We start from the raw sequence: 22,071 nt of genomic DNA on the forward strand, positions 1-22,071 counted from the left end.
AAGCTTCCACAAGCCTCTTATCCTTCTCCATCAGAGGGCAGACTGAAAACCACAATCACAGAAAACTAACCAGACCAGTCTAATCACAGGGACCACACCCTTGTCTAACTCAATGAAACTACGAGCCATGCCGTGTAGGGCCACCCAAGACAGACGGGTCATGGTGGAGACTTCTGACAAATTTGGTCCACTGGAGAAGGGAATGGTAAACCACTTCAGTATTCCTGCCTTGAGAACCCCATGAACAGTATGAACAGTATGAAAAGGCTTTATTATAGTGCCTTTTAAAAAGTATTTATTTATTGACTGCACCAGGTCTGGGACATAGAATTTTCGATCTTCACTGCAGCATATGGGATCTTTAACTGTGGCCTTGTGGAGTCTTGTTCCATGACCAGGGATTGAACCCAGGCCCCCTGCATTGGGAGCACAGAGTCTTAGCCACTGAACCACCAGGAAAGACCCTATGGTGCCTGTTTTTAAGGTCACTTTTGTTTAGGTAAATTTATGTACCATAAAATGCACCCATCTTAAGCATAGAGTTCAGTGAGTTTTGACCACCACAGTCATCACATAGAAAATTATTATCACCCTCTCAGAAGTTTTCTCATATGTTTTGTAGTCAGTTCCTTCTCATGGCCCCAGGCAACCACTAATTGCTCTGTCCCTGTAGATTAGCTTTGCCGGTTCTAGAATTTCTACAGTACAGTGTGCATTCTTTTGAGTACAGCTTTTTCAATAAAGTCTGTTTATTTTCTATAGAGTCTATTTATGTATACATATGTGTCATAGTTTATACATTGTGTTGTAGATAACTGTGGAAAAGCATAAAACAAGTAGGATATAACAATGGCTCATAAATTCCACTTATTAGCTATTTCAGATTTAGTTGAACTCGAACTGAGTTTTTAGTATGTTTTTTCCCCACTTCTAAAATTTTTACTTTAAAAAGCATAAAGACACTTTTCTTTATTGAGATGTCTTTTACAATCCACTGTGTCCCTACAGAGAACTCTAAAACCAAGCCTCGGAGGAGCCTTGTTGATACTTGGACCAGCTTGAACCATCTGTCACTTACACACACCCCTCCACTTCTCCTCCTGAAAAAGCCCGTCTCTTTGTGTCCAATGGAGCTCACTTAACAGGCTCAGCCTAGCTCAGAATAAAAAGGACAGTGGGCATGTTGTGTCTTGCAGGTGTAGGAAAAGGGTGTTGAGGAGGTTCTCACACCAGATGTCCCCTCAGCTCAAAGGGTATAGCATCGGGTTCCACAGGGTCCAGATCTCCCGCCACCTGATCATAAATTCCTCTTGCATCCTCATATCTGTCTCCAGGCCAGTGGAAATCACAGGAGTCCTGACAAGCAAAGGTGGAGTTAGAACCATAGAGAGATGCTATGGGTGAGTCATGTTTGCAGCTCTGGGGGATACACCTTCCTGCTCTACTTCACAGGAAAGAAAAATGTTTTAACTTCTAATTATAAAGGCAATTCCAACATATACAAAGAGGATAGTGATTATAATAAACCCCTGTGAACCTATCACCTAATTTCAACCTTTGGTCAATCTTGATTTATCTTTATCTCTATCATCCCTTGCTGCCACTAACTGGAATTCTTTTAAAGCAAATCCAAGATAACTCATAATTTCATGTCAAAAAGCAATTTAAATGTCATACATGTGAAACTTTTCTTTTTGAATATGGAACACATCACAAATTTGCATGTCATCCTCACACAGGGGCCATGCTAATCTTCTCTATATCATTCCAGTTTTAGTATATGTGCTGCTGAAGCAGGTATGTGAAACTTTTAATTAGCCCACGATATCATCCTAAAGGAAATCAACACTAAATATTCACTGGAAGGACTGATGCTGGGGCTGAAGCTCCAATACACTGGCCACCTGATGTGAAGAGCCAACTCATTGGAAAAGACCCTGATGCTGGGAAATATTGAAAGCAAGAGAAGACAGAGAGGATGAGATGGTTGAATGGCATCATCAACTCAATGGACATGAGTTTGAGCAAACTCTGGGAGATGGTGAAGGACAGGGAAGCCCAATGTGCTGCAGTCCATGGGGTCTCAAAGAGTCAGACACAACTTAGCAACAGAACAACAACATCAGTTAGGGAATTGTGGCATGTGAGTCTTGATTCTGTTGGTTTTATGAATGTCCAAAACACTACCTCATCAAAATAGAAGAGATTAAAGGCCATATAGGGTGGTCGTTGGAGAAGGCAATGGCACCCCACTCCAGTACTTTTGCCTGGAAAATCCCATGGACAGAGGAACCTGGTAGGCTGCAGTCCATGGGATCGCTAGAGTTGGAGACGACTGAGCGACTTCACTTTCCCTTTTCACTTTCATTCATTGGAGAAGGAAATGACAACCCACTCCAGTGTTCTTGCGCACTGGTCGTTGGAGAAGGCAATGGCACCCCACTCCAGTACTTTTGCCTGGAGAATCCCAGGGACGGCGGAGCCTGGTGGGCTGCCGTCTCTGGGGTCGCACAGAGTTGGACACAACTGAAGCAATGCAGCAAGCAGCAGCAGCAGCAGCAGGGTGGTCCTTACTGAGGATGTGCTTTGCCTTAGATTTTGGGAGAAAATGGTTGTTTTTGATCAGCAAACTTTAGAGCAAGCAGCCAGATATGGCTCGTTGCATGTTTTTGTATTGCCCAAGAATATTTTTTATATTTTTTAATTGCTGAGAAATATTTGTTAAAAAAGAGTGATACTCGTGACATGTGAGAACTATATGAAGTTCAAATTTCAGTGTCCAAAAATAAAAGTTTTATTGGAAGTTAGTCATAATTATTTATGTATTCTCTATGGCTATTTTTATGGCAGTAAAATAGTAGTAGTTTTTAGGAAGACACTATATCCTGCAAAGCCCAAAATATTTACTGTCTAGCCCTTTACAGGAAAAGTGTGCAGGCTCTATCTGTGCTTTTAGAGGGCATGTGTGTTCAGCACCATGGACAGCATCGCGTTCTTTCCACAGTGGTGGGGAGGCCGGTGCCCCATTGGGAACAAAGTTACAGAGGGAAGTCTTTGGCCCACAGGTGCCAGAGCATTAGTCAAGGCCACACAGAAAGTCAGGGGTTCTGCCCCATCTTTCTGTGAGCCAGTAGGTGGGGCTTAGTTGGTGGTCAAGGTGCTTGTTTGTGGTTTGTGCCTGCCCAACCACCATCTTCACTTCCCTCTGGGTTCTGCATCTCTCTCCCACTCTCAGTTCAGTGGATTGAGTGGGGCTGGCCTCTAATCCCAGATGCCATGTGTGGACACTGCCCCAGATTTGTCCAACTAGTATATATTCTATCTCCTGCCTCAGTGAACCAGCAACATTCAGCAACAACTATGGGAACCCAGCTAAACCACTAAGAGTCCGAGTTGGGGCTTTGGAGCGATTGGATAAGAGGCATTCTCTTTCTCTCAAGGTTTATAATCTAATAGGATAGAAACCTGGATTTGCTAGGGATTGTCTTTAGAGAGAAAATTCTGGGTAGGCCTGAAGACAATTCTGTCTCTTGACTTTTCCATTGAGTGGGTCCAAAAAGTATTTCTATCTCTCTGCTGTAACCAGTATAGTGGAGATGGCTAGTTATCCAACCAAATACACACCTTCCTTCTTCCACAGTAACAGAATCCTAGTAGGGCACAGAGCTGCCAAGTAGACTGCATTTTTCAGCCTCCTTTGCAGTTAAGGTGTGGCCATGTCCATATTCTCACCAGTGGAATAAGAGCAGTGTGTACACTTCTGGGCCTGGACCATAAGTCAGGATCGTGCCTCTACCATGCTCTCTTTTTCCCTTTCCCACAAGCTGAAACCCCCAGTGAACTGGCCCATCCATGTAAACTTGTTCAACGCACTAGGGGATGGCAGAGGAACACAATGGAAAGAGCATGGGTTGCAGAATAACCATGTGCAGCACAGCCACTCCCCTCTGACTGCTACACAAGAAAGAAATAGGCTGTCTTGTTTAGGCCACTGGATTATGGCCAGGCCTCTTTGCTACAGCAGCTAGCTTACCTGAACTAATACAGGCAGTAGGAGGGGGATCTCCGGCACTAACTAGGAAATATTTCTGTGGATATAAATCTCCTCACCATTTGTACTTCATCGTAGAGGGGTCCCCAGGCCCGAGATGGAGCATACACTCTTTCCACCTCATCATACAGGTGCCCAGGAAAGGCCATATTCTCCTCCTCAAGAGCCCTGAGACCTGGAATTGGAGTGGGGAGGGGGAGTGATGATCAGACAGCTAGGTCTAGACGTCAGGAGTATCAAAGGTGGGGAGAGGATGTTCCACTGTGCACACCACTCACCTAGGGGATAAGACACCTCCTCCATCGTGGGGGGAAGCTGGGGGCTGAAGTCCCTCATGGAGTGGTAATATGGCTCTACATCTGTTGTGCTAACCTGTCCACAACCCCCCCACCAATAAAAAAACATTAAGTGTTTTCCATCCTCTGACTCCATCATTCCTGGAAAGGACAATGATTAACCTAAAGCTAATGGTGGGATTTTAGTCACAGTCAATTCCCTGTCAGTGGGGTGTCAGGACCACCCCCACTTACCGTGGAGCTTCGAGTGTCCCGATCTCCAGTCCACTGGCTCTCCTCATATTCATTCCTGACTCGGTCTTCCTCCGACCTTCCAGGATGGAGGCATGGGGAGGCAGTTGGGCACTGACCCTTTGACAGCTGTCACCCTCAAATCTCCTCCCCAGAGTCTTCCTTACAGACAGATATCCCCACTTACCCTGTCTCTGTCTTCTCGGAAATGCCTGAGGGAAGTAGGGGAAAAGGGGTCAGAGATACACCCCTTGAGCCCACTTGGCCCTGGGAGACCTTCAGTATGCAGCAAACCCAGAGTTCCCATCACCCTTGGACTCTGTCCCAGCAGGAGAAGGGTCTCTTCTCACCCTCAGCAAGACGCTTCAGTCTCCGCTGCCAGAGGAATCCCCCGACACAGGAGGCATTCGAAAGCAGCAAAAGACCTCCAACAGCAAGCAGCACAGGCAGCAAGGGCATCTCCGAGGGTCCTGTGGGGTGGAAGTTACCCCTCGATGAGCCCAAACAATTGGTTTCAGACTTCAATTGAGGTTCTCTGAAAAAGCCTGTCCCTGACCAAGCAAAGCCCTCCTCCTAGGTCAGGGAAGCAGATGGGCAGGGGTTTCTATGTCCACTCCTGTTTTAAAAAATGTCTTGGCTGCACCACAGGGAATGTGGGATCATAGTTCCCTGACCAGGGATTGAACCCATATCCCTTGCATTGGAAGCACAGTCTTAACCACTGGGCTACCATGAAGACCCCATGTTCACTCCTCTTGCCACCCGAGAGCAGGTGGCTCCTTTCTCAAATCAAGGCATTAGCAGTGCTACTGCTAATGCTACCTTTGTCCAAGCCCCATGTATGGACTCAAGGAGGAATTTCAGGTCCTTAGCTGGGCATTCAAGATCTTCTATGATCTGGCCTCTTCCCACATCTTCACTCTTGCCCACCAACTATTGACCCTCCAGCCACACAAAACTAACCGCTGGCTGTTTCCAGAATCATTGAGGCAAACCCACACATCTAAGCCTTTAAATAGTAGAGTGTCTGTCTTTAAATGTCCTTTCATCTCAAGCAAGCTTCTATTCTTTCAAACTTCATCTCAAATGACTTCCTCTTTGCACAAACTTCCATCTCAGACAACATCAGAATCCTCTGCTATATCCCTGAGGATAAGACTGAGTCCCTCTCAGCAGCCATCTGCTCAGCACCCATTTCCTCACCTCCTGCTAATAGGACTCATTTTCCTTTGCCAGTAATTACCCTGCTCTCAGTCTGGTTGGCTCCGTAGGACTCCATGGAGGACACATAGCCTGACTTGGCCGTTAAGAGTTCCCATCCCCATTCCCACAGTGATCAGTTCAGAGACTGGCATCTGACCCAAGGTAGATTTTTGGCAGAACACCTAGGACACGCTTCGGCTAGTTGCTAAGAAGTGAAATAAAAGTTGAAGGTGTGGGAGGACTTCTCTGCCTTCTTAAGAGAAAAATCTGAGAAAGAAGTCATCAGAGTTGAAGGCAAAGTTGAGAGAGTGGGAAACTGATTCTTGGTGAACATTTTGAGTACCTGAATCCAGCCACAATTGGAGTTTCAATTTCATGAGCCAAGCCATTCTTTGTATTGTCAACAACAACTGAATTTCTGTCATTTACAACCTTCTCAGACTCTAAAGGGGATTGATTATTTGCAAAATGGTCATGATTGTCTCACTATATGCATAGTCTGAGAGCTTTCCTGGTGGGTCAGATGATAAAGAATCTGCCTGCAAAAAAAGAGACCTGGGTTCAATCTCTGGGTGAGGAAGATCCCCTGGAGAAGGCAATGGTTACCTACCCCAATATTCTTGCCTGGAGAATCCCATGGACAAAGGAGCCTGACGATGTACTGTCCATGGGGGTCACAAATAGTTGGACATAACTGAGCAACTAACATGCATACTCTTAAGACTTCCCCCTACACTAACTCTGAGTTGAGCCATGCCACTTGCTTCAGCCAGTAAGATACAATGAGAAGCTCAAAGGGAAATCCATCATGGTCCAGTGGTTAAGACTCCACACTTGAAATGCAGAGGATGTGGGTTCAATCCCTGACTGAGGAGCTAAGATCCCACATGCCTCACGGCCTGGCCCAAAATTTTTTAAATAATTAATATTTAACAATTAAAAAATAATCCAAAGCTTGAAAAGTGCCTGTAAATTGTAACTTGCGCTCTCGTTGCTTTTAGGACTCTAGTGACCACCTCCATGTGAACGAGCCAAGGAGACACTTGTGACCTGGTGATCTCCAATGTCCCAATTACAAGTCAGATTGCCAGACGAGTGAGGAGAGGCTATCCTAGATCAACAGGTCCCAGCAGAGCTGCCAGCTGACCATAGCCCAGAGCAGAACTGTTCAGCCACTCACAGAATCATGAGAAATCATGTTTGTTGCTGTAAGTGCCCATGTTTGGGATAGTTCGTTATGCAGCAAAAGCCAACTGACACAGGCTCTGCACAGGGAAGAGAGAAATTTTATCACATGCAGGTAAATTAGGAAAAAAGAAAATTTATCACACTCAAGTAAGAGGAAGAGCTAAGGATATGAGTGAGGGCCTGTGGGTCTGACTTAAGTCTTAAGGGACAATAGTCATAAGGCAGAGGGGGTGGGATTAGAGACCAGAAAGTTGTTTTTAAGAGGCAGAGGGCTATTTGGGGATTGAAGACTTACCTGCAGGCTGCTCTGTGGGTAGCTGGTAGTCGGGTTCTCGAGAAGGTTGGTCTAGACCTGGGAGGTGGAGATAGAGAATGAAAATTAACATCAACAAACTGAGATAAACCTTAAATATTTCTATGTCTCCTATTAAGCTTTGCAACCCAGTTTTGAGACTTATAGGAATTAATTTCTGACTTTAGGAATATTTCAAAGAGAACTGGAAATTGCTGATGATAATGATGATACTATTAATAGCCATTCTAAACCTAATGCTAATAATAAAATAATATATTGTTGATGAGTGCTTTATGGTGTAGAAGGCTCCTTTAACCTGAATTGTCAATTTGGGGGATTAATTTTTAAAAATTCAGGGTTCTCTGGATGCCTTAATATAGGTATAAGTTTTAGAGCAAGGGAGGTGAATATAGTACTACTTTATGCTTTAGTGCTTAAAGGGAAAACTGGAACAGGGAAAGAGGAGGCAACATTGTAGGGATGGGAAAGAGTCCTTACTTCCATGAGGAAAAAGTCTGCCCTATCAGAAAGGAAAAGGGGGAAAAAAGCAGGAGGAAAAGGGGACAACAGAGGTTGAGATGGTTGGATGGCATCACTGACTCGATGGACATGAGTTTGAGCAAGCTCCGGGAGTTGGTGATGGACAGGGATGCCTGGTGTGCTGCAGTCCATGGGGTTGCAAAGAGTTGGACACGACTAAGCGACTGAACTAAACTGATCAGAAAGGAAAAGATAGAAAAAGGGAACTTTCATGGGGCAAAGTAAACAAAAAGTGAGTGGGGGCATTTCTTTAAATTAGCATCTACATAGCGCTAGCTTTGTACAGGGCCCTGTTCTAAGAGCTTTAGATATATTAATTTATATATTTCTTACAATTGTCTAAGACAGACCTTACTTTCAGAAACTGAGGTACAGAGACTGGAGACACACTTTATCTTTACAGACTGAGGCTCAAAGGTTATACTGAGTCTTCAGTACTTGCCTAAGGTCTCACACCTAGGAAGTTGCAGACCTGGGACTTGAAACCAGGTTTGTTGGAACCAGGCTCTGTGTGATTGGCCACTGCGCTGTAGTAGTCTACCAGAGTCCACATGTTCTCGTTCGTATTCAAGGAATTAATCTGTGTCATCAAAGTTGCTGAATTTATTGACATAAAGTTGTTTGTAATACCTCCTAATTTCCCCTTAATGTCTGTAGGATCAGTAGTAATGTTCCCTTTTTCATCCCTTATATTGGTTAAGAGTGGTGTCTTCTTTCTTTTTTCATCTTGATTAGCTCTATAAACATTGCTCTTTTCAAAGAATCAGCTTTTGATTTCATTATTTTCTTTTATTGTTTTTCAATTTCCTAATTCATTAATTTCTGTTCTTTATTATTTCCTTCCTCTTGTCTACTTTGGGTTTAATTTGCCCTTCTTTTCCTAGTCTTTTTAGGATGGAAACTTAGTCAATTTGAAGACTTAAAAAAATCTGAGAACTTAATGCTATAAATTTCTTGCTAAGCACTGCTTTAGCTGCCCCTCACAATTTTCATTTGTTTTCATTTTCATTCAATTCAAATTCTCTTTGAATTTCCCTTGTGTCACTAATCACATTCAGACAGTATAGTCTAGTGGCAAAAACTAGTCTCTGGAGTTCATCTGCCTGAGTTTAAATTTCATCTGTAGCTCCTTCTACCTGTGTGAGTTTTGACAAGTTGATTAACCTCTCTGGACCTCAGTTTCTCCATCAGCAAAAAGGGAATAATAGTATCGACTCCACCCTATAAGTCCTCTGAGTAATTCTGCAAATTGTGCAAGAATGTCCCTTCCCACCTGGGGTGGTGATCGAGATCTGGGACGCTTTGTCAGCTAGTCCGCTGTCACCCAGGGCATTGCTGGCCAGCAACCAGACCCTGTATCGTGTAGAAGGCTGCAGCCCGGTCAGTGTGAAGGTGGTGGCCTGGGGTGGTAGGACATCCATGTAGAGGAACCCTGGAGTCTCCAGAGCCTCATACCTGCATAAAAGGGAGGGCAGTCAATCAGGAAGGTACCCCAGCCCTATTGGCTACAACCCTTTCCTTTCATGATAGAGACCTACCTGATTTGGAACCTCTGTGGCAAGCCCCCATCAAAGCCAGGCTTCCACTCCAGGCCCACTGAATATGGGGTCATGCTCACAGCCTTCAGTCCCGATGGCGGATCAGGGCGGCCTTTGAGGTGAGGGATGGGGGACATAGAGGATTCAGAAGGATTCTGGAAGATTCCTTCCAGATTCTTGCTAAGAATGATTTCAAATATGTAGTTGAGTCTCATTATTCATGGTGGTTATGTTCTCTAAAGTCACTGGGAACATTCAATTAGCAAATACCAAGCCATTGCTTCCAAGGGAAATGCAGGCTTAGACTCCCACGAGCCTCCAGTCACAACATTTTCATCAACCAATTAATGCATGATATTGTATTATGCATGTTTCTGCTTAAAGATATCTTATTTAATATACCTGTTGATTCATTAACATTGAATGAATTGCTGGAACTCAAACCTGTTCAAAGCTTACCAAACACACGTATTTTCTCCAAATGGTGCATCTCAGCCTTCCTAAGCTTAGGAACACCAGACAGCACTTTAGTGCTGTGCTTGAGGGCCATTTTATGTAGCAAAACGATTAACAAAAAGCACAAAGGTGCAAAAAGCGAGAGCTGTAAGAAGGCAGAGTGTCATCTTGTTCCACCTCTGCTGAGAGTGTACTCATTGCGTGACTCAAATTTTTCATCCCCTCTTTACAGTCCCCTGAATGTCTGCGAAAGCAGAATGAGTATTGATTTGGGACTTATGAATAAGTTCTAACAAGTAGGCAAAACTGTAAATACAGACTCTGCCAATGATGAAGATTGACTGTATGACACATGTTTCTTGTAGTGGACTTTTGTGTCTATCTCATATCCATTCCCCTCATTTCTTCTGGTTACAGAACACTGAATACCCATTGGAGAGTCACTCGCCCACATTCTCAGGCCACGTGCATCTGATGGAAGTGACTCCCCTCCTTGTATGATGGACACATGACTGGGTCTGGCCAACAAGAACAACAATCAGGTTGTCTTCCTTTCACCACCTGATTGGTCAGGAATGGGCTGGGAGTCAAGGGGAGCCAGTGGATCTTAATTCTAGTACTTTCATGCCACTGTTAGGAAGCCTTACAAGATAGCCAACACAGAGAAAAGTAGTCCAGAGAGATGGAGAGTTCTTGATGACAGCTGAACCTAGATCCAGCGACTCCTGAAAATCTACTTTTCAGTTGCATTGCATTCAGTCACTCAGTCATGACTCTTTGTGACCCCGTGGACTGTAGCATGCCAGGCTCTTCTGTCCATGGGGTTCTCCAGGCAAGAAAACTGGAGTGGGTTGTCATTTCCTTCTCCAGGGGATCTTCCCAGAACAGGGATCGAACCTGTGTCTCCTGCACTGGCAGGTGGGTTCTTTCCACTGAGCCACCAGGCTTGGGGCAATAAGAAACCCCTTCCATTTTTTCCTTTGTTGTCAGTTTCCGTAAAAAATCCAGTCTCTAATGGGACTTTTGGAGCAGGCAAAAACTCCATCCTCATTCATAAACACTTCTCAGGTTTCAGGAACACTGTCATTCTGGGACCAACCAGAGACGGGGGATTGACTTAGGGGATTACCCTCCCAGCAGCCTCCCAGCCCTCTCCCACCATACTGATGCTGACGAGTTGAATGTTGGTGTGGTCCGAGCCGAGGGGGTTGGTGGCTATGCATGTGAAGAGGGCATAGTCCTGGGCTGCAGACACGTTGGCAATGGTCAGAAGGCTACTGTGGACGCCACCCTGGTGGTATGTGTGCTCTGTGTACCTGGAGCGGAGATGCAGCAGGGACTCAGGGAGGGTGACTGGGGCTGGGGGATCGAAGTTAGGGCTGGAGTGCTACCTGGTTCGGCCTGGACTCACCTTGGATCCTGGAGATCCAGAGGGACCCCGTTTTTGGTCCAAGTGAAGACGATGTTGGGGACGCCTCGGGCACGACAGTGAAGGGTGGCAGAACTAGTGCTGTCCCCAGCTGCAGCCACTTTCGTTAGGGGAGCGGGATGCTCCACATGGGGGGCAACTGGAGGGGTTGGAGCTCAACATGAGGTGTATGGAAGGACATGATATGTGAATTTAGTGGCAGGCCTTGAAGTTAGGGCTTTGGTTGTTACTCACATCTGACAACAAGACGGACCAGCCCTCGGGCTGGAGGTGCCACCCCATTGTCCACAATGCATTGGTAAGCACCAGCCTGGGTCAGCTTGGCATGGTGAATACGAAGACGCCCTGTGGATCCCTTTGACATCTTCTCCATGTCATCCAGATTCTGGTCCTCCCCTTCTTCTCCCTAGAGGTCCAAGACTTGGGAGATTGTCCCCAGGTCCAGCCCCAGCTCCATTAGCCCTCAAACTGAGTCCCCATCTGCAGCCTCTATCTCCCAGCCACAATCACTCTTCCTAGCAAAGAAAAAAATTTCCCTGTCATTCCACCCAATCATTCATTTATTTATCCAACCATTCATGCATGGATCCATCCGTTCAGCCACCAATCCAGTCAACTACTCATCCATCCATTTACTCAACCATTCTTGCTTGGAACCTTCTATTCACCCATCCATCAATGTATTTAACCATCCACCTATCTGTCAATTCATTCATTTATCCATACATCCATCAATCTTCCCTTCCATTCATTCATCCATTCACCCATCATTCATCTAACCATTTGGTTCCTTCTACCCATCCATTCACCCTTCTATCTACTTATCCACTCCATCTATTCACTCAAACACATGCACATCAATACATCCATGCATCTGTTCATCAATTTATCTAGCTGCCTATTTATCCATCTCTCCATTGGCCTGTGCACCCACCCATCCATCCATTTATCCATTTTCCTTCCATAGACATCTTTTCCACCGATGGTGTATCTACCCATCCATCTACTCTCTAATCTAATCAATCTACTCATTTCTCTCATTCAATCATCTAATTGCCTAATTTATTGATCCATTTATCCACTCATTCACTTATTTGTCTATCTGTTCTTCCATCCACTCATTCATCTATCTACTAACTCATCCACCCACCACGTATCCATCCATATATCCAACCATGTACCCCCCACCCACCTGATTATCTATTCACTTATGCACTTATCCATCTACCATTCAACAGTTAGTTCTTCGAGCATGTCCTGACAACTACAGTTATATAGGGTCATAAAGCCCCTCCTCTCGAGGAGCTTACAGTCAAGAAATCACATCTCCCAGCCCACACCTCTATTTACCAAAGGTTAGATCCTCACCAGCCTCTCCCAGTTGAACATCTCAGGAAGGATGGGATTGGCATCCACAGTGCAGACTATGTCCACAGAATCCCCAACATTCACCTCAGTGGGGTCTTGGAGAGCTCGGATGGTGGGAGCATCTAGGGAAGGCAGGAGCTTGGGGAAGGCATTTGGGCCCAGACAGGCCATGGTGGAAGAGGGCTCCAAGGTGGGAGGGGTGTCTTAGAGGTGCCCAGGAAAGTTACGAGTGTGATCAAGTCTGCCTTTAGAATAAAGTTCTCCGTGTTAGTGAGGTTGTCCCCACCGTCTACTATGCTACTGTAGTGACAAGAGTAGGTCCGATGGACTTCCAGAATTGCGTGGATTGGCTTGGCTTCCTGACCGGAGTAGGTGGGCAGAGATTCTACAAAGGGTCTCTCTAATGGGCACGTTTCCCAAAGTGGGCGTGGCTCCGTCACAGTAGGGTCTCCCAGAATGGGGAGGTTTCCAGGATGGGTATATCCCTTGGGTGGGCGGAGCTTCCATAAAGAGGAAACTCCACAGCGGGCAGGACTCCCTGGGTGGGCGGGGCTTCCGTGATGGGCGGGGCTCCCAGAGCTCCTTAGTTTCCTACGGTGATGAGGGGTCTCACATTGTACATCCAGTCTCACGAGAGCTTCCGCCGTGCCCTCCGAGTTCTGACAGTGCAACTGGTAAAGGCCATCGTCAGCGCGGGTCACATTCCATAGCTGCAGCGCTCCACCAGACAGGATACGATGCCGAGGGCCGCCAGCTGTGGGAAGTAAAGGTGAGGAGCTTGCTAAATCCGCCCTCAACCCCGTCCGGGAGTCCTGGAGACCTGCGCCCCTCTCCATGCCCCCTCCGTGCACCTGGGCTGAGTCGGTAGCCGCGGAAGGTCCAGTTGAAGGCCTCCGGGGCGGGGTTGGCAGACACGGAGACGGGCAGCAGTGCCTCGCCCTGCTCCACCGCGGTCACCACAAGCACCTGCTCCCCCAGGAACTCTGGAGGGTCTGCGAACGAGGAGGCCCCGCGGGGAGTCAAGATTGTTAAGGTTCGGGCCCGGGGATGGATTTGAGATCAGGTGCAGGTATAAAGGGTTAAAGTCGAGGTCTCGCCGAGATTTTAAGCTTGTGGACAAGGGAGCAATTAAGTTCAGAGCTGAGATGGGGGGTTAGGTTCAGAGAGACCAGAGTCAGACTGAAGGATGGAAACAGGGTTCGGGATACGGGTCAAGGTCAGGGGTTAGGATACAGGACAAAAAAGGAAGATGGGGGATGGGCAGGATAGGAATCGGTGCAGGTCGAGTGTCAGGATAAAGAGCAGGAAAGTTTCTGAAGTTAAGAATGAAAGTCAAAGACAGTATCCAAGTATTATACTATATTGAATTGTATATTGTAACCCAAGTATTGTAGTATAGGGTCAGATAGGTATCAAGAGGGATGCCAGGCCTGCGCACGTACACAGCACGTTGAGGCGGTAGAAGGCGCTCACGGTTTCCCGCAGCTCGGTGCTGTGGGCGCTACAGGTCACGCGGTGGCCGTGGTCACGGGATGAGAGTCTCAGAAGGACGCTCCTAGCGGCGGCGGAACCTTTGAATGGAGCCCGGCGGGGCTGGGCGGCGACACCTTCCAGCCTGCAGACCGGGCCGGGAGCGGGACCAGAGATAGAGTCTGGGTACTGGGTGCCGGGTACCAGGCAGGACGGCAAGTCGGGCGGGGGCAGGTTTCTGACTGTAAAGGAATGTGATCAGAACCGGGGAGGGACGGGGGTTGTCGCACACTTACCTCTCCCCCTCCTTGTCCCACGACAAGTTGACTGGAGGGTTGCTGCTAACGCTGACGCACGTCAAGTTTAAGGCATCCCCGGGGCGTAGCGTCGACGCGTTGGCCAGGATCGTCACATTTGTCGGGGGGACTTCGGGAACAGGTGGGAGGAGCGAGGCTCAGAGGTGAAGAGGAGGGACTCAGGCCCCGCCCAGCCGCGAGTGCGTCCTGGGCTCTTCAGCATCCACCCCTCCCCCAGCCGCCTCCACTCCCCCACCCCACCCACGCCAAGGCTCCCTCTCAGTTCCCCGCCGCAGCAGCCCTCCCAGCCCCGCAGTGCGCCCCCTCACACCTGCACCACGAGCTGCGTGGACGCGCTGAGCTGGCCGGCTTTGCACGTGAACTTGGCCTGGTTGTCCGACGGACCCGTGATCAGCACCAGCTCTCGGGAGAAGATGCTCCCCGACTTCTCCACACTTCCCAGCTGCACCCGCCGTGGTTCCTGGGGCGGCCGCGGTTCGGTCACGGTGCGCGAGTCCTAAGGGCCGAGACTGACTGGGGGACCAAGGGGAGCTCTGCCATCCCCGCCTCCCGAGACGTCCCCATTAGGTGGGCTGCCTCCAGCCCAGATAAATAAAGCCGTTGTGTGGTGAGGAAAAGGCGCCCCCTTCGGTGAGCATCGGCTAAGGCAGAGGAATGGGGACTAGAATTGAGCAGACCCCACCCGGCATCTCTCCCGTCTACTGGGTCCCTGGAGCCCCGAGATTTTGCAGTCTGAACCTGCCTCCAGTCCCACGCTTCACCCCCCACTCCCGCCCCGCTCCTCTGCTCTCTGGAGGCCTGCAACTGTCGGTGCCCTCGGCCGACCCTCAGCCCCACTCCTCGAAATTCATTCCAGCTATATTTACCAAACCTCCTACACCGGGAAACTCCCTTGGAATTCCCAAACCTTTCCCAGAATTTCTTCATTTTTGCCTCTCCTTAACTCTTTTTCTTAAAATCCAAAGCTTCCTCAAAGATTTCGTTTGATCTTTCCTTTAATTCCATTCCCTGGTCACAGATTTCTGAATCCACTAATGGCTTCTTATTATCCTAGTCCTTTACTTGAATCCTTTGTGTTGCCCTAATTCTTGGCATTTCCCCATCCAATTAAACGAGAGTCCCTTGGACAGAGATCAAACCAGTCAATCCTAAAGGAAATCAACCTTGAATGTTCAGTGGAAGGACTGATGCTGAAGCTCCATATTTTGGCCACCTGATGCAAACAGCCAGCTCATTGGAAAAGACCCTGATAATGGGAAAGATTAGGGCAGGAGGAGAAGGGGGTGACAAAGGATGAGGTGGTTGGACGGCATCACCGATTCAATGGACATGAGTTTTTGCAAACTCTGGGAGATAATGAAGGACAGGGAAGCCTGGTGTGCTGCCCTCCGTGGAGTTGCAAAGAGTCGGACACAGCTGAGCAACTGAACAACAACAAAATGAAATTTAATTTCATTCCTAGAATTCCTAGTCTTTCCCCCAGAATTTCCACTAGATTCCTAGTTTCCCAAGATTCTCCAAGAATTCAGTCAGAATTCTTAAATTTTAATGAAATTTCATTTTCTTACTCCCAATCCCAAGAATTCGACTTAATATTAAAATTAGTGATTTTTCAAATGTTCTATAGAATTACTAGTCTTTCCCCTTTATCCACCTTTGTCTTTGTTTCTGGAATTCTTACTCTTTCCCTAAAATTCTAGCCATTTTACCTGTATTCCAAGGTTTCATCAGAATCTCCTTTAGTTGTAATGAAATTTATTCCCTTTTCTCTAGAATTCCCATTCCTGATCCAGAATTCTTTAATTCTAGAATTCTTACTATTTTCCCAGAATTTCCTCAGTTTTCCTAAGATTGGATTTAATTCTCACGGCGTTTGTCTTTTCAGTTCCCTGCTGAAACTCAAAATCTCCGGTATTTTTCAAGAAACTCAGGTTGCCCTAGACTCTGGAGGAGAGAAAGAGCTTCATCTTTCCCCCATGTTCCTGGCCACCCCACAACCCTTCTTGCTGGGCACCAACCTTGTACCAGGTGAGGGAAGGGTCTGGGTTGCCTCCAATGGCCAAACACACCAGCCTCACCCGGTTCCCAGCCCGGAGGCACTGCCCCTCTGGAGGGCCTTCAATCCACAGCTTCTGGGCAGGATCTGTGGGGAAAGCTAGGTAGAGTGACTTCTCTCTGGGCTGGGGCCTGAGGTTGAGGGTCTTGAAGGATTGGGGTACCCCCGGGCAAGGGTGGAGGCTCACATTTCACATTTAGGGTAAGCGACTTCTTGAAGGTCTCTTTGGTGAAAGCCTCGCTAAAGGCCTCACACGTGAGGGTCAGACCGTTGTCCTCCCGTCGCGCCAGGAATGTCAGGTTAGACATGGAGATGTGGCCACCATGCAGGCCCTGGCAGGGATCGGGCTTCAGATTTGGGGACTAGGGAACCCCCATCCATGATACCAGCCCAGGTCACAACAGGGACCCATGAATCATCTCCACTGACTCATTTGTTAGACCCAGGGGGCCCTGGACGCCAGTCCAGGCTCCCCAGGGATCAAGGCTTCCCAGATTCCAGACCCCTCCTCTCCCGGATCCAGGAGATGTGCCCTCAGCTCCCTCCACCCTTGGACCCAGGAGCCTGACCCCCGCCTCACGTCCATGACCGTCTCCTCGCTGGGCTGCAGCTGCCGCCAGCCCAGCCACCATCGCAGGAGGACCCGTGGGCGACTGGACTTGGTGATGCAGGAGAGTGTCACGTTCTTGTTCTCAGACTGGGACGCAGATCCCAAGATAGTAATGGCGCTGGGGGGGACTGCAGGGATGAACGGAGGAGAGACACTAAGCTGGGCTGGAAAGCTCACAGATCAGCCCAGACAGACAGGAGACTGGGGACAGATGATGAGGTCTTTGGCATCCGACCGGCATGGTTTGGGGGCACAAACAGATGGTTCCCTGGGGCATAGACTGACAACAGATGGGCAGCTGGCACCAGGACTCACAGGTGACCTGCAGCGTGACCCCACGTTCCTGGATCCCTGAAGATACACTGTTGTAGGCCTCGCAGCTGAGCCTTGCCCCATGGTCTTCCGGCCTCACGATCATCACTAAGAGGCTGTGCGCCACCGCCTGAGCATGTTCTGTGCCCCATGCTGTGGACACGGGCTGGCCATTCTGGAGACACGGACAGGCCTGGGCCAGCTCGGAGCCAGCACCTGGCCCCCACCCTTCCCCCCACCTCCATGCCGCCTCTGCCCTCACCTTCAGCCACTGCAGTGTGGCTAGCGGATTCCCCCCTCGGGCCGTGCACAACAGCTCCAGGCTCTGCCCTGCCCGCACCTGCCCCTCATCCAGGCCTGGCCATTCTATGACGGGCGGCCCTGGGGGGACTGGGGAGCAACTGTCACTCAGTGGGCCTGGGGAGTCCATCCATTCTTTTCAAGTCCCACAACCTGCCGCTGAACCCCCATGTTTCCCCCTTGAGAACCTGAGCCTTCCATAATCCCTGTGCTCCCCGGGCCCCCCATTTCCTGTTCCCCAACAGCCGACTCAGTTCTCCACTTACACAGAACATTCATGGTGAATGAAGCCTTGATAGGGGTATCCAAAGCTGGGCTGGATCCTTCACAGACCAGTAACTGCCCATTATCCGAGCTCTGGGGTGTCACCCTAGGGTGAGAAATTGGGGTTCTTAAGTCAGTTATCATCTGAAATTTGGGTAGTCAAGGTAGAGAGGTGGGGATCCCAGGTCCCTACACCTAGTTTAAGTCTCTATGGTGATTTCCTTTAGGATCTAGAGCTCCGTGGAAGAGAGCTGAGGGTCAGCAGTGAGAATGGAGGTCCCAGAGGCCCACACCTGGCCAAAACCTTTGTACTTGATACTCTGGAACTAGGGTTCCTACAAAGAAGTTTTAGAGCATCCAGGTGGGGAATTGGGTCCCAGATGTACCTACCTGACCCAAGTTCCCATGCATGAGTCCCTAGGATATGGGGTTTTCATGGAGAAACTTGGAGGATCAGGCTGAGCGGGGGGCATCCCAGTTTCCATACCTGGCTGTGGCCTCCGTGGTGAAGAGTTTCTGCTGGGACCCCTCATTCACATTAGCAGAGATACCGGAAATTGTTTGTCCACCTTGGGGTTAACAAGAAGGCTAGACGAGTGGCAGGTTTCCCCCAGGGGAGATCCTGGAGGCCTGGCCTGAAAGCCTTCAGGATGAACATACAGCCCCCTCCCTCCTGGTTCTGGAGGCGAAACACCAGCTTCATTCTCTCTGCACATTCTGGCTTCCTTGAATCCCGGAGGCCCCAGGACTGGGTCCTGGGCCTCTCCTGTCCCCTCCCCTCCTTGCCAGGTTGTATCACCCACCCCTAGCTTCTCGTGTCTGCACCAAAAAGACACACATATCTCTGTCCGGAGCCTCAGCCTCTTCCCTGAGTCCTGGTCCAGCAATTACGAAAATTCTCAGTCCTTTCCCTGGATGTCCCCTCCCACTCACCGGGGCCCACACCACCCTCAGCATCTCCCCATGCCTGCTCCTTCATCCCATCTCAGGAGGGCCCTGATCACAGATACACACCCTCCCCACTCCAGGGGCTTCACACTGCCCCCACCAGTTCACCCACACTCACTCAGGAGAAAGGTGATGTCAGGTGCTGGCTTGGCGTCCCCAGACACACAGCTGACCGTGTACTCCTGCCCAGCTACCCATGTGACTGTGGTCCCTGCTTCAGGGGTCAGCTGAAGCACCTTGGGGGGCACTGGTGAGAAAGGGTCTGGGGTGAGCTGGAACCGCCCAGAGGGATATAAGGGTTTGGGCTTTGAGTCTGAGGAAGCGGGGGCGGGGCTGGAGGCTTGGACTCCCCAACTCTGGAGATGGTGAGGGCGGAAGTCCAGACTCATGGGTCCTGGGGGGTCTCTCATTCATACCCAGGATGGAGAGGATCACTCTGGGAGACACGAGCTCAGGGCCTGTCTCTGAGCGGCCGACCTGGCACTCATACTCTGCATCATCGCTGAGGTCACACGCTTCAATATGCAGGTGGAATTCACCTGCAGGTAGGACCCAAGGTCAGGGCCGAGGTCAGCCTTGGCTGGTGGCTCAGGATCTCAGGGTCTGGCCCCTTACCTTTAGCAGGGTCTCCCTCCAGGCGATACCGCGGGAAGCTGGGGATCCTAGGATCGGGGCCGAGGAGCAGCCCGTCTTTGGCCCATTGCACCGCGCTGCCAGGGGCACGGACCCCGCACCGCAGTTCAGCAACAGCCCCCTCCACCACTGTCAAGTTTTCGGGCAGAGCCCAGAAGCCTCGGGGGGCTGAGGCCAGGATTGGCACCTGGGTCAGGCCTGGGGACACAGAGGTGTCAGTAGGAGAGGGCAGAGAGTCTGTCTGGAGAAGGGGCCACGGGAATGAGGGCCACCTGGCTCTGGTCACAGCCCAGGCTCCCACTCACCTGTCATCAGAAGCCCCAGGAGCAGTAGTGCAGCCTTGAAGTGGGTGCTCAGGGCCATCCCAGGTCCTCTGTCTTTGGTGTCTGCCGTATCCACGCCCACCTCCTGTGTCTGCCTGCCTTTCTCTGGGTCCCTCTTTATGTCTGCCCCTTACTTTTCTCTTTGTTTCTCTTTTTCTGTCTCCTTCTTTCTTTCTCTATTTCTCTCTTCCTGCCCTTTCTCTATTTCTGCTGTCCCTCCTGTATTCTATCTCATGCTCCTTCCTGCTCTAAGGTTCTCTTTCTCTCTCTCAGTCTCTGTCTCCTTTCCCAAAGTCAGTCTCTGTTGCTCTTTTTTCTCTCATGCCACTCCCACCCCTGGTCTCCACTCACAGCCCCTCAGGGAGGACCCACCGCTGAACCCGGCAGGCCCCGTGAGCCCAGGAGAGCGAAGATGCAGTCAGTGGCAGAACTGGGCCTGTTCTCAGTCGATCTCGTCCTCACACTGCTCATCCTCACCTCCCCCAGGCACCCTCTTGAGTCTCCAGCTTCAGGCCTCTGCCAGAGGGCTCCTCCCAGCACAGCTGGAGCAAGAAATCCCCTGTCAGCACATGCCAGGCACATCCCTCGGTCCCTCCCTAGCCCCCATGACCCCAGGGGCCTGTCTTGCCCAGGGGTAAATGGGAGCAGGTCAGACCCAGGAGGTCCCAACACAGCATGGGGAGCAGAGAGCTGGGCCTAGCCTGGGGGTAAGACTCCCCCACTTTTCCTACCCTGGTACCTGACCTTCAAGTCCCTTCCTTACTTTTTTTTTATTAAAAACTTTAAAAAAATAATTTTATTTGTATATTTTTTGGCTGTGCTGGGTCTTCGTTACTGGACAGTTTTAGTCTAGTTGCAGACAGTGGGGGTTACTCTGTAGTCATGGTGCACAGGCTTCTCATTATGGTGGCTTCTCGTGTTGCGGGGCACAGGCACTAGGGCATTCGGGCTTCAGTAGTTGTGGCATGCGGGCTCGGTAGTCGCCTCTCCCGGGCTCTAGAGCACAGGCTCAGTAGTTGTGGTGCAGAGGCTTAGTTGCTCCGAAGTATGTGGGATATTCCTGGATCAGGGATCAAAGCTGTGTCTCCTGCATCGGCAGGTGGATTCTTTACCACTGAGTCACCAGGGAAGCCCCTCTTCCTTCCTTGAGTAGACACCTCCCTCTCGATGAGATTATGAATCTCTGCTGAGGAGTGTGCAAGTATGTGTGAGAGACTGGGAGAGTGCATATAGCTGTGCACACACATGTGAAATGCACATAAGTGAACATGCCTGGGGAAGTTGATAGTGAACTGTGATCTGTGAAAACTTGTGCAGTGTTTGTGTGTGTTTGTAAATGTCTCAGGTGTAAACATGCTGGGCAATCAGAGTGGGTGGGAATGAAAGGTAGGGTCCGAGGCCACCAGCACTGAGCCCAATGTGCAAACGCTTTGGCACGGGTCTTGTGAGTTCTAGTTCACGTAGCTTCCCTCGGTCTCTTTCTGTCTCTTCTTTCCTTCTGGATGTCTCTGTCTCTCTCCCTCCCTCAGTTCATCTTGATTTATTTTCTTTTCTCCACCACTTTGAGACTGTCTCTCTCTGACCCGGTGTCTTTCTCCCCATCTCTCTCCGTTAGGTGGTTACCTCTCAGTCAGCCTTTAATTCCGTCACTGTCTGTGCCTGTACACGTCTCTGTTTTACTCTTAAATATTAATTTATTTGGCTGTACTGGGTCTTAGCTGTGGTGTACAGGATCTTTAGTTGTGGCATATAAGCTCTAGTTCCCTGACCAGGAATCAAACCCAGGCCCCTGCATTGGGAGCAAAGAGTCTTAGTCGCTGGACCACCAGGGAAGTCCCATTGTTTTTCTCTTTCTGTTCTCATCTCTACCTCTTTCCCACCCGACGCTCTGTCTCTCACACACACCAGGAGCTCAATAAATATTTGTTCTCAGTCAGCCTTGGACTACACCTCTTTCTTTTATTCGTTTCTCTGTCTTTGAGTCTTCCTGTCACATATTTGAATTTTATAACCATATGCTGGTTGGCCTGCCCTCCCCACCCCAGTGTGCGCCTATACACCCACACGGGATAAGCTTCTTCTGCCTGCTGATCTCCTGCAGGAATTGGAACTGCTCGCTTTCTCTCTCTCTCCCCTCCATGACCCCCATCTGGTCCTTCTCCCTACACAAGATGAGGCATCTAGGCTGAGCCCCCACAGCTCCATCCTTGACTCTAATCTAGTCTGTCTTCTTCCCTCCCATT

General features: G+C 49.4%; 1 protein-coding gene across 1 annotated transcript; it reads right to left on the reverse strand.

Moving 5' to 3' along the window:
- Window positions 1-620: 620 nt before the first annotated feature.
- Window positions 621-20,319, reverse strand: NPHS1 (nephrosis 1, congenital, Finnish type (nephrin)). Its single transcript, XM_010849038.1, is given in 29 exon segments — window positions 621-1,356; window positions 4,111-4,226; window positions 4,330-4,423; window positions 4,582-4,657; window positions 4,766-4,790; window positions 4,929-5,048; window positions 7,265-7,321; window positions 9,078-9,259; window positions 9,343-9,454; window positions 10,963-11,114; window positions 11,210-11,366; window positions 11,462-11,633; window positions 12,596-12,717; window positions 13,209-13,349; window positions 13,447-13,587; window positions 14,038-14,210; window positions 14,362-14,491; window positions 14,683-14,878; window positions 16,401-16,525; window positions 16,626-16,770; window positions 17,019-17,176; window positions 17,364-17,535; window positions 17,623-17,750; window positions 17,927-18,030; window positions 18,412-18,493; window positions 18,991-19,119; window positions 19,289-19,411; window positions 19,488-19,703; window positions 19,811-20,319. Coding segments are annotated over 29 exon segments (3,738 nt in total). The 5' UTR covers window positions 19,869-20,319; the 3' UTR covers window positions 621-1,224.
- Window positions 20,320-22,071: the final 1,752 nt, after the last annotated feature.

The sequence above is a fragment of the Bison bison genome, unplaced genomic scaffold (genome assembly GCF_000754665.1).
Source record: "Bison bison bison isolate TAMUID 2011002044 unplaced genomic scaffold, Bison_UMD1.0 scf7180017864280, whole genome shotgun sequence".
In the NCBI taxonomy this organism is placed as follows: Eukaryota; Metazoa; Chordata; class Mammalia; order Artiodactyla; family Bovidae; genus Bison; species Bison bison.